The following is a 12,729-nucleotide window of genomic DNA, read 5'->3' on the forward strand; positions in this document are numbered from 1 at the left end:
ATATATATATATATACTAATATTATAAGTAAAGATTAAAAAAAATAGATTTTGAGTTTGCTCAAATATGTTCAAGTCTTGACGTCTATTTTTCTACTTTTCCTTTTTTTTCTTAAACAGTATATCTATATAGCATACTTCATTCCAATAATATTTCAGTCACATTGCAACATTTTAATAATATTGCAAATATTGTAGCAACATTGAAAGCTCCTGTACTATACAAGTACATTTTCAGAAAACATAATCAATTTTTTTTATTATATTTGAGATAAGTACATGAAACGTTTAAACTTTGAACAGCATAAGCTATCGTTATAAAATAGTGTACATACAATGTATTATTACATGTACTTATAACATTAAGATTTCCGCTCTCTTCCTCGGTGCGTTGACAATTTAAACATATGTGTAAACTTCAACATGTGCTATTTCAACGCGTTTCCTGTGACGTGCGACAAACAATAATCTTCTGTCGTTTAAATCTAAAATCGATAAAGATTTATCACGCGTTCGAAGGAAATCGCCTTAAAGTTTTAATTTATTTGTCACGCAAGAATAAAAGTACACATATTTCAAAATCCATTTTTTTCAATTTTACATCTCATTCATATATTATATATTATTTTTATTTTTGTTGAGGTAAATATTAAAATTCGTACGACATATAGACGCCTTCCAGAAATTTTAATCCGAGTCTACTCTAAATCTCTCGGAGTGGCCGGAGTGCGTACATATAAATTCGCCAAATTGGAGCAGATTTATGCTACACCCGTTCGTGTAAATAACGATCGCGGTATTTCGAAAGACGGAGAGCAATATTGCGGGACGCGATTTGGTAGAAAAAGGGAGACGAGGACGCGGCGACGAGGTCGAACGTGGCCGCGCTCGCGTGCGACGCTCTTCCTGTGACGCTCTACCTGTCTCTGGTCTCGGGGGCTTAATTGCCGGTACACGGGGGACCGGGACGATCGGTACGTCACTACATATATTGTGCTCCAGCCTCCGCACGCCGCGGCGCCGCCGACCCGGCCGGCCTGACCGTCAGTGTTAGTCGTGTTTCAGTGATAGTCAGTCGTGTTTCGTACGCTTGACGTGACGGACGTGAAAGGTAGTCGAATACGTCGAGTGGCCCGAGGCCCAGACGAGCGCACGTGGAGGCACTGGAAGTTGCGGTAGCGAGCTACCGTCCGTTCGCTCGTCGCAGGGAAAGAGGGCAGGAAGGAAAACGGGAAACGGCGACGGCGACGGCGACGCGACGAACGGCGCGATGGCTACTCTAAGGCAGACCCCGCTGACGTGCAGCGGACACACGAGACCCGTGGTCCACCTCGCCTTCTCCGACGTCACTGAATCCGGGTACTATCTCATCTCGGCGTGCAAAGGTAACGGGCGGGACATTGTTCTGCTTTGTTCTACGAACAGAGCGAGGCCTGGCTAGATCGGCTGACTGTCGTCGCGTTGCTCCGATTTTTTCTTTCTCTCTGTCCTCTTGGATCTTGATCGTTCAAACCGCACGTTCGATTCTCGATCGCCTTGGCCCGATTCTTTCCGGTCGCTCCCAAGGCTCCGTGTCTTTTCGAGGTTAGACGAGCGTGTTCTTGACGGGCGCGTTATCTTTTCCTGCCTGTTTGCGAAGGCAGCTCGATATTTCGAAGAATTGAACAGGATTAACGGGGTTCTATGTGATACTTTAATCATGGATTAATTTATTGTCTATTTTTTTTCTAACTCTTAGGTTTAGAATAAGATAAAACGTAAGTTTAATCGAGATTAAAGTAAATCTTTGTTGGTAGAAATAAAAATGTTGATTAATTTAATCTCAGTTCAACTTACTTTTGTTTTTTTTTTCTAATTTAAAAAATTGGAAAGAGATAGACGGTAAATTAAACTAAAGTTAAAGTTAATCTATAGTGATAGAAATAGATAACGTTACTACAAACATAATCGTTTATGAATCATTTATTGCTGGTTCATCTTGGTTGAGATTCATTGAAAAATTGTTGTAATGCATATTGATGTTTTTTTCTATATGTATTGAATATTACATTGAATATTATATATATATAGTTATATATACAGTTGTATATGAAAGGAATAGTCATATTTGACGCATAACAAATTTTGTACAAAAGATAAGTAATTTTAACTCTTTCTAAGCTTTAACTTTTTTCTACAAATATTTTATAGAATATATTATATTTTATATTAGATAAATATATTATTATACTTTTGAAACCTAAAAAATATATATATATTATTATATTATGATATATCTAATATAAAAACATTTTTATTCTTTAAATTTCAATGTATTATCGATTATATTTTTGGAATTACTTGGAAATAGAATTTAAATATTTTTTCATATGTATTTGTTTCAAAAAATATATATATTTATCATATATTGATACATTTAATTATTGTAAATAACATTATTTTTATATAGTAAAATATTTTGGAACAAATTCTTTTTTTTGTAGATGGCAAACCTATGTTACGACAAGGTGACACTGGAGATTGGATTGGTACATTTGAAGGACATAAAGGAGCAGTATGGGGTGTAGCATTAAATCCACAGGCTACTCGAGCTGCAACCGGCGCAGCAGATTTTAATGCCAAAGTCTGGGATGCGATTAAAGGAGAAGAAGTTCATTCTTTTCAACACAATCATATAGTTAAATCTGTCAACTTTAGTACCGATTCTAATCACCTATGTACTGGTTCTAATGAAAAACTTGTACGCATTTATGATCTTAATAAACCAGAAACAGCTCCACAGGTAAAATTATGTATAGATGTAAATTAATGATGATCAAACATGATCAATAGTAAATATTTGGGTTAATTTAAAACGTTTCAATTTTTCTCTCTCTTTCAGATCTTCTCAGGTCATACAAGTGGTATTAGGCATGTCACTTTCTTTGACAATAACTCTGCCTTAATTACCTGTGCAGACGATAAGACACTAAGGGTATGGGATAGAAATAGTGGGCAAGAGGTTAAGAGATTAGATTTTCCAGCGATTCCTAGTTCCATGGAAGTATCAAAAGATGGAAACATTATTACCACTACTCACTCTAACATTGTTACCTTTTGGAATAGTAAAGAGTATGTAATATTTTTTTCTCTTGTAAAAAAATCGTTATAAAAATTCTTTGGAAAGCTATCCTAGAATTTTAATTTTTCCTTAATTTCGTTACAATTGCAATTTATAAAAACTTTCTTGTCAAATTATTCAGTATCTCATATAAAAAAATATTACATATTAAAATCATATTAAAAAATTTTTTACTTTTTTAATTTTTTAATAAAGAAGATTAATATTATTTTCAATTTTTTGTCAGATTAACCAAGATAAAAGAATTTATGGTCCCGACTCAAGTTAATAGTGCCAGCCTGCATCCGGATTGTACTATTTTTGTTTGTGGTGGGGAAGACTTTAAAATGTACAAGTTTGACTACAATACAGGGGCAGAACTAGGTAAAAATTTGTTTATCTTTCATGATTCAGAGTAATTTTGATCAAAAGTTAATCCTGTATGTAAAATTTGCAGAATCGTTTAAGGGACACTTTGGACCCGTACATTGCGTACGCTTTTCACCGGATGGTGAATTGTATGCTAGTGGATCCGAAGATGGTACTTTGAGATTATGGCAAACCATAGTCGGTAAAACCTATGGATTATGGCGTTGTATAGAACAGACTCCTGCAATACAAGAAAATACCGCCGTGATTAATAACAAACAAGAAGTTCCTGCCAGTTAAACTTGAACATCAGAAAGAGATAAGAAAATCTTCAGAAGTTTTCCGAAAGCCTAAAAGCAGATATCTCAAATTAAATTGGATGAATAGTCTGCAAATAAAACGCGTCGAATTTGTTATTTGGGCTGCCGGAAATTTTTGTAAATAACTCGTCTTTTTAGAAAGAGATCGCTCACACCTCCCCCCCCCTTCACTGTGGCCTTTATTTCCAAAACTAAAAATGAGAGGACCAAGTTTAGAGCTCGTGGAGGCACGTGGGGTAGGATTGCTATTTATATTATGAAGAAAAAACAACAATAAAAAAAGAAATATTAACATTTATTAACATTATACATGTTATTATAATACAAAAGTAGATAGCGGTGTAAAACGAGAGAAAGAAAGACAAGTTCATAACGAACATTGCATTTGCATTTTTTTCGAACCAATATCGTCCATCATTCAAATATATGACATATCGATACGTGACTCGTATCAGCACACAACACATAATATTGTATGTCCATTTTGACATGCTTCATAATCATTCTCGATTTTAGTTTCCGTGGTAACGTAATATCACCATAATGTGCAACTCAACAATCCATTACAAGTTTTGCTTGTATGCGCATTTTATTCCTAAAAACGATAGATATTCTAATCCTTTTTTTTTTAAGATATGAAATAATCCAATTACGTAAAGATGCAAATTGTCTTTCGAATATTATTCAAAACAGAGTCTTAAAAAAATTTTATAAGATTTCAGTGTCTTGTGAAACTCTTTAACTCTTAAGTGTTTAGAAAATCTGTCTTTTGTGAGTATCGAAATATTATAATACAAATTAACAAAAATATTTACTTAGTTCGTATCTATATATATAAAATAGACGAATGAAACAATAATGTAAAATATGAAAAAATTTATTTTGAAAACATTTAAGAGAAATTTTCTATACATTCAAGACTCCGCAGTTTTTCTATTTTGAATGATATTCAAAATAATTTGCAATTTTTGTTATAATTAAAATAATTCAATGTGTCTTAAAATCATCACTATTTCCTAATTTAAATAGGTTCTCCAGCCTTTTCACATAATAAGATTTAATCAAATATTGAGAATAAATTTGTGATATGTAGGCATTTCTGAATTTTAATTATAAACAAAGTATAAGGATTTTGAAGATTTATATAGATATAAAAGAATGGAATTTAAAGAAATCTTGAAATTAAAATGAAATTTCACCGTATCATTTTCGTGCAAGAGTATGAAATGTTCATCAATTCTCTTTAAATATTACGTCACACTAATGAAAATGTGACAACGCCGTTTCCACTAGAATAATCAATATTTAATTTTAATTTAAATAATTACTATAAACAATTTTTCTGCAACATTTATTTTCCACGTAAATATTTATATTTATTATTATAAAGAAAATATATTTTAATAACACATTACAGTTTTACTGCTTAAATTTGATTCATTATTTATTTTTTAAAAAATAGCAGTAGCATTTTGCATCCTTTATACTTCCGTGTAAAAAAAGTCACATGACTCCCATCCACTTTATTAAACTGGAGAACCTCTTTAAAAAAGTCTTCATTCGCGTGTCTTCTTGCTCTCTTTTATTTTTCGACGATGTGATCTCATTCTTCTTCCATGAATTAAATACTTGCGCCTTATCATCTATATTTACACGCCGACAGGTACTCTTCCTTTTATCTTCTGTTAAGTATTTCTTGCATATATTCGAAACATACTCACTGTTTCTCCTTGTTTGTTTGTTGTATTTGTTTCTCTTTATGATATTGAGCTTGAGTACGATCGGTTATGAAATATTTTGATCGTGTTTGTCATACAGTCTCTCGAAGTAAAGGCAGTGTGTTTCCTGCGTACAATATAATAATCCGTAAACAAAGAGTTATGAATTTTAAGTCTTCCCGTCTCTTTCGATTTAGCCAATGAATTGCGAGAGGTCAGGTAGTTTAAAGCCGTTGAACGAGGCTGGCGTCGGTGAATTTCTCAGATTATTCGTGTGTGGTGGGAAACCAGAAAAACCTGAGCCGCTAGGCGTAGTGAATTGTAGTCTTGCGTTACTCTCTGAGGCTGCCAAAACGAAACCACATTGAGCGGTGCATACATCGTCCCGTAGAATCGCTTCTCGAGAAGCCTCTCGTAGAAGTTGATTGCAATCCGTAACTCTTAACGAAGCGCATTGCGTCTGAAAATAGAAATTTATTTTTAAGATCTACATTTCATTAGCAATTTGTTCATTTCATAACATAGTTTATATAACATTTAGCAGTTTATAGAGATTGAAGAAATATAGACTAAGAAAACAAAATTTATTTGATTTACATTCACAATAAGAAAGTTTGAACTTTTTAGTACGTTACTTTTCATTCAGACAGTATACTTACGCCTTCATTGGTGCAAACACAGCTAGTACAAGGCGTAGGGAAACCAGACTCTCCGACCGCGACGTTTCTTCCACCGATTTGACAGCCATGTCTGGTCTCTCGCCAGCCAGAGAAGTCCATATGGGGCATGGAGCTGCACGGTACGCGTGGATTTAAGAAATTACTGGGTAAATCAAATGCCGCTCTTTGCATGTCCGTCTGGTGATCCATGTTCTCGCACATCACCTTGGACAGAGTAGTTTTGCGAATCTCTGCCAATTGGTGCTCAGTAAAGCGGATGTTCGGATCATCGGTCTCATACCAGAAACGATCGCACTTTCTGGACTGTCTGAACTGAATAGCGATAATACAGGCGAAGGTGGGTCCTACCAAACCACCTTGAAGTGGTCGTTCGCTCATACCGCCCGGAAAGAGATCGATGTCATCTACAGAGGCATATATACGTTTCATTCGAGCTATCACTTCCGGCGCCATTTCTCTGGACAAATCCTCAAATGTGGTAGCTTTCTTCAAATTACAAAGCGCTCTGTAATGATTGTATGACGGTATTCCGTGATCGCGGGCTCGGTGAACATTTAGAGCTATCAAATCCACGCCAGAATGCGGAATACCGCGTTGCTCGAACAGATGATTGGTCACTTCGCCGGTGATGAACTGATCTAATGTCTCCATCGGCGTAGTCACTAGGCCACGTATCATCTCGTCGATCATGTGCTCCTGATAGAGCATATCCGGATTGAAAAATCCGTCACGCAGTAAGATAGGAGGATCGATATTCTGATAATTGCGATCCATGCGCGGCAAATGCGGTCGCAGTAAAGAATGGCCAATTCGGTATGCCGCGGCAGCGAACTCGTTGAGCACACTAGGGTTGCAAGTGGGCGAGTATTCCTTGTAGTAGCCTTGGGGCAACAGCTTAAGACCATACAAACTAACGGCGTTCCAGCCAAGAATTCTCGGCAGAAACTCGTTGTACGTGATATGTTGTAACATCGCACTAATGATGCGTCGTGTCTCCTGGAAGAGCTTCTCGCCGTCCCAGTGAGGATTTACCTATTCAAGAAGTTTTATATCAATGAATAAAATTGATATTATTTTTAATTAGCAAGATGTTTGCAGTTTGCCGGCAGATTGCAGCAGATTCAAACAGTACATTCCCTATAAGATACAATATTCTTAGAATGTTATATAAATACCAAAAAGAATAAATAATCATAATTCATATGACACATTCTAGGAATATGGTGTTATAAGGTTCTGGAATATATGACAATGTAGAAGAATTTTTCCAATCCATATTTTTAAATAAAACAAGGAGATTTACCTGCCGCAAACCTTCCATCACGCGATTGTGTTCGCGTATCCACATGGTGTGCATGACTGCCAGCGCTGGTTGCTCCGAAGCGCGGCCATCACCACCGATGAAGCACAATCCTGATCGTGCCTTGCATTCTGGATGCGTCGCCGATTGCGGCAGTAAATCCCTGCCGCGTCTTGGATTCGTTGTGATGTTCATGCGACCGTTGAAACCGCGCAGGATGTTACAGATGCACGAATTCTCGCCATAGACTACCGACGCATCCAAGAAACCGGTATTCTGATTCACTTGTTCACGTGGACCCAAATGCTGCTGGCCTGGCAACGATCTCATCGACGGGAAGCACATACGCGAGCCTGACGAGACGTTCACAGTAGGATAGAAGTGATCACCCGGTGGCACGGGGAACGGATTGCATTCGGGATGAACGGTGCGTGGTGAGTCGCATGCTCGACAACTGGGAATCGATTCCTGAAAGCCTTTGTGTATGGGAGTCATCGTCAAGTCGTGATCCAAAAATTGAGCGAACTGCATCACCATCAACGTATAACGGTTGTGCAAATTCGATATGTCAGGGTGGATCACGGTGGAGACTACCCGAGGGTTTGGCAAAGGTGCGCCGGTGACGGAAGTCATTCTCGGTTTGGAAACACCGTCCTCATAAACAGGTGGCAACAGACGGGCGAAGGTTGTCAACGACTTGCCAAGGTTGGGATTACGTAGATTGTTGCAGTGGCCCGATAGGGTTCGGTAAGGTGTAGTTGGATCGCATGGGGAATTATCTACGGGACATTCGACTTCTTCATGGTGCGTCGCCTTTTGATTATGATTCAAGAAACCGGAGATATCGACGTTCTGCAGCAGATCGGAGAACTCGTTCGAGTTGGGGAATCCTAGAACGTTCTCCGTGTTCTCGAAAATCTGACGTCTTCTTCGTCGGAGACCGTGTACACCATTTAGAATCTCGTTTGTAGCCAATTCGTACATGATGGACGAATTGGCGAGCAACAGGGCATCCTTGTTAGCTTTCGAAAAGCTAGCTGCAGTGCCGGCGGCCGATTTCGGGTCGGCAATTCTTTGTTCTAGCCAAGCATTATACTCCAACTGCTTTCGCTCAATTAGCTCTTCCTCTGCTCTCTTTACCGCAGCGGCAACCACCTCGGGACTGATCTCCGATAGAAGCTGCGTCGACTCACCATCCGTGCTCGTGTTTATCGAGTTATACTGCATCATAGGAAGCGGCAGCGGTTTCTCGGTCCATGCCGCGACATTCAAAGATTCGTACTGCTCGCAAGTAATCCTGCTGTTCAAATATTGGTCCTGTCGGATGAACACTCTCGGCTGTATCCTGCGAATATTGGTATTGGCGCACAGAATACTGGCGAGGGACACCTTTCTGATCTCGACCAGCTGCATCGCCGTCAGTCCTGAGGGTGGAAGGTCGTTCTCGTACCAGAAGCGATCGGAATTTCTCATTGTCACAAACTGCTTTTTAAGAAGACACTCGAATGTTGGACCAACAGCAACACCCGTTGCCGGAGTCTCCAAGATACCACCCACGAGAAGATCCACGTCCTCTACATTTGTGTAAATCGTACTTAGCAGATGCACGTGCTCAGGTCGCATTACTCTCGTTAGATCCGTGAAATTTTCGATCTATATTGAAACGAATTGAATTGATTATTGTCGCGATCATTTCATGAATTTTTGAATTTCAGGAGTTTTTGAAGACACGTCTATATATTATTATTTTTAGATTATTACTAAATTATGAAATTTTATTTTATTATTTACTGTTTTAAAATTTAACTATCTATGTCACGGATGTAAAACTTTCATAAAAAAAAAAGAATGGCGAACAAAGGTCAGCGTAAAACATGAAAAGCGATACTTACATTATAAAAACTTTATTCGTCATTATATTATTTTAGTTTCATAAATGTTTTTTTCTAATTGTGCAATTAGAAAGTATAAGTCGATCGTTTTTATAACATTTAGTTATTTTAGGGAGATCAAAAATGATTAGTATTATTTATGTGTCTAAAAATATATAATTAATTTATTATGTGTTTATGATTATGTGTTTATGTTTTACGTTCCATTAGATAGTTTCATTTTGCTCTGTAATGATTTAAGTATTATACAATCTCTTTATATTTTTGGATAGTGGATAGAACTAAAAAAATAACGATAGAAAATGATAGTAATACTCCAAAAATAAAAAACCATGCTGCTACCATTCCTTTATAAAGAAAAGGATAATAATAATAGAATTTGTCTACGGTATTAACTTACCTTAACATACTCTTCTAAACAGTTAGTCAGATATTTGACGTATCCGGGCACTCCGTGATCTCGTGCAACGTGCATGGACCAGGCGGCCGCGTCTGGTGCGGCTGCGACGCCGATGCCGTTGGCAGAAGTAACAATATGGCTCTCTAGACCTCCTATTTTATCCGCACGCGTCCAAACAAGAGCGCGCAAAGCTGCTAGTGCTACTGCATTGTATGTACCCGCCTTGTTTGACGAGGAATAACCAGCGTAAAAGCCGTTTGCAAGTGGTCTGAGTTCATGATCGACTTGTACGGCTTCCCGTAATATCGCCGGTATGTATTCATTGAGGGTGACATGCTGAAGCTGCGCGACGACGATACGGCGTGCCTCCAAGAAGAGCTTCGCGTCGTCCCAGTGCACATTCGTCTCCGCTAATTTCTCCGCCACGCGATTATGCTCGCGCAGGAAGACCCGATGCAACAGGCCAAGCGCATTGCGATCGGTTTGCTCGCACAATTCGCAAGCGGTCAAGTTGACCTTACCGTCTTCGTAAGTCTTGATCAGATGCAGCTTGTCGTCGGTAGCGCCATAGATACCGGTACCATCTAAATACGACGAGACACCGTTCATCTGCTCTCTCGTCTCGAACTGGCAGCCGTGTACCGTTAAACTTGGCACCGATCGCCAGTAACGTCTGCAGCCGAATTTTTCATCGCGCATCTCGTAGCACTCCGGATGCTGCTGCATATTGGAGCAGCATTTATTCTCTGGACCCGTGGGGCGTACTATAGCAGCGATATCCTGCAGCACTAGCTCCGACCAAACACCAGACAGACTAGTCAAACCCTCGTGACTTGCTACTCTCGGAAAGGATGACAGAACGTGGGAGATGACATCGCTTGACGCGGGTAGACTGTGAGTACCCACCGACTGACGCGGTCTCGAGATGCCTATGAGGATATATAAAAATAAGAGTTCGTTATTAGAGCTTGGAAACTTTGCTTCTTTTAATTTTATCTTTACCTTTTCTCCCATGTCTTTATTTTATTTTTTTTCTTTTATTCTTCGATAGAATTATATTAATAATATATTATATTTTTATTTATATTCTTAAATAAAACAGTGCCATTAAAAGTTATGAAAGTTAAAACAACATTAATTTTTCAACATCAGGGTACTCTGTTTGGTTATAATAATAACCTTATAAATTTTTACGTTATATTACTTTTATAAAGAATAATCTTCTTTGAATAAATTTATACTTATAAATATATACTATATAAAAATTCGTTTAAATAATATATTAATGAGAGAAAAAATATATATGTGTGTGATTAAAAAATATGTTAATGAAGAAAGTTATATGAAATAATAGGAAATTATTATTATGGTATTTACATCGTGTTAAATGCAACGATTAATTGTATTTATAAAATCTCATGGGAAATGTACAACGTTATTTGTTGTTTCCAGATACGCGACTTTCGATCGTATGTTTTTATGCCGTGGGTAAGAATAGTTTCTTCTTTAAATGAACTTACTATTCAGGCAATTATAACTCTCTAATAGAAAGGATGAATGGCATTAATGAGATTAATATAAATATATATACATCCCAAGTAACACTTAATGTCACAGAGACGTCAAATTAACATAAAATTGAGTTAAACTTTCATCAAGTCTCAATTAAGATGACGTCACCTTGTCCTTATCATGACAATCAAGTATTATTTGAGATCATCTTCGCAACTATTAACTCTAAAGAAAAGGAATAAAATGTTAGACTAAGAATGAATTTGATGTGTAAAATTTTAAAGAATTTTTAGACCCTTCAAAAGCACGATGAAAATAGAACAAATTTGTTATTGATGATACAATTGAAAATTAAAAATCTGAGCTTACTAAAAAAATGTTAAAATAATATTTTTTTATATTATATGATATATCTCACTTTTGAAAAAAAAAACAGTTTCAATATTTTTTTATTTAATTAGAAATTATTCTTTTGCCAATTTTTTCGATGTAACTTTTTATAATGTTTCATACATTTACGATAATAAATGTCAAGATTACGAATGGCAAGCGTAAAGTCGAACTAAATAGAAAGTGAAATTTTTTTGAAAAAAAAAAGTAGTATTTATATAATGGAAATTAAAAAGTATAGCATTATGCATGGAATGTGAAAATGATACAATATGTGGAATAACGTATCAGCATGCGAATATCTAGCACAAGATATCAGTTAATACGTTTAAATACAGCAATAGGCGGAAGAATACTGATTAATGAAATAATATAACAATTATAAAATTACCGTCAATAATAATGCATTAATAATTATAGAGTAGGATATAAAGACACGAAGGATATAGAGAGAAGTTTAACATGTAATACACAAGATGTGTATTAATAAAATTGTATATGAACAAATTTGATAGCATTTTAAACGCGGATGCACACGATGACTCACGCCGATGCTACCGGCGAAGGAGTCGCCAGAAGGCGGCTCTTCGTTGGGTCTCGAAAAGTGTAATGTGTGTCAAAATTCTGTGTCATGGTTACGCACAGGCGTCGCTCTTTAATGATCACGCAAGTAAGTGTTACACAGTGCCATAGTTTCTTCCTACACAATGAACGCAACCCTTTCATTCGTATAGTGATGAGTGTGACGTGCACGACTCATCAATGACGACGACAATGAGTTTATATATGATGAAAATGACTGACATTTTTCACTTTTTTGCACAGCTCTCTCCGATGAGATTTTTCTAATAGCGAAATAATTTTTTAAATATTCTTTTAACAAATTGTGGTCTTGTTTTTAACAGTCTGCGGTTTAACGAGGCAAGCTTGGAACAATTGTTTTTAAGTATCATTGGTTTTTTTTTATTTTTCATCGGCAAAATATATATTTATTGCAAAATGTGTGTGTGTGTGTGTGTGTGTGTGTGTGTGTGTGTGTGTGTGTGTGT

At 36.8% G+C, this 12,729-nt stretch overlaps 2 protein-coding genes across 3 annotated transcripts in view; one reads left to right on the forward strand and one right to left on the reverse strand.

Annotated features, from left to right (window-relative positions):
- The first annotated feature begins 996 nt into the window (after positions 1 to 996).
- LOC108750376 (serine-threonine kinase receptor-associated protein) lies at positions 997 to 4,089 on the forward strand. The gene is made up of 5 exons (XM_018489788.1): positions 997 to 1,384; positions 2,483 to 2,781; positions 2,881 to 3,110; positions 3,347 to 3,483; positions 3,557 to 4,089. The coding sequence occupies exons 1-5, from the start codon at positions 1,270 to 1,272 to the stop codon at positions 3,766 to 3,768; spliced, it is 993 nt and encodes a 330-aa protein (XP_018345290.1). The 5' UTR covers positions 997 to 1,269; the 3' UTR covers positions 3,769 to 4,089.
- Positions 4,090 to 5,241: 1,152 nt separating this feature from the next.
- LOC108750375 overlaps positions 5,242 to 12,729 on the reverse strand; it is a 33,549-nt gene continuing 26,061 nt past the window's right edge. Inside the window, exons 5-8 of one of the 2 annotated variants that reach the window (XM_018489786.1) lie at positions 9,779 to 10,707; positions 7,490 to 9,139; positions 6,166 to 7,218; positions 5,242 to 5,966 (exon numbers count right to left, since the gene is read on the reverse strand). In XM_018489786.1, coding sequence (XP_018345288.1) covers positions 5,700 to 5,966; positions 6,166 to 7,218; positions 7,490 to 9,139; positions 9,779 to 10,707 — 3,899 coding nt within the window. In that variant the 3' untranslated portion in view covers positions 5,242 to 5,699. The remainder of the gene's footprint in view (positions 5,967 to 6,165; positions 7,219 to 7,489; positions 9,140 to 9,778; positions 10,708 to 12,729) is intronic. The other variant, XM_018489787.1, reaches the window with a different exon arrangement.

Source organism: Trachymyrmex septentrionalis, unplaced genomic scaffold, assembly GCF_001594115.1.
Source record: "Trachymyrmex septentrionalis isolate Tsep2-gDNA-1 unplaced genomic scaffold, Tsep1.0 scaffold367, whole genome shotgun sequence".
Lineage (NCBI taxonomy): Eukaryota > Metazoa > Arthropoda > Insecta > Hymenoptera > Formicidae > Trachymyrmex > Trachymyrmex septentrionalis.

What these genes read in the sequence shown, in the direction of transcription:
- LOC108750376 (XM_018489788.1), top strand. Translation starts at nt 1,270, where the DNA reads ATGGCTACTCTAAGGCAGACCCCGCTGACGTGCAGCGGACACACGAGA. An exon ending in ACCTTTTGGAATAGTAAAGA is followed by an intron (nt 3,111 to 3,346) that starts GTATGTAATATT and finishes ATTTTTTGTCAG; the next exon opens with ATTAACCAAGATAAAAGAAT. An exon ending in CAATACAGGGGCAGAACTAG is followed by an intron (nt 3,484 to 3,556) that starts GTAAAAATTTGT and finishes TAAAATTTGCAG; the next exon opens with AATCGTTTAAGGGACACTTT.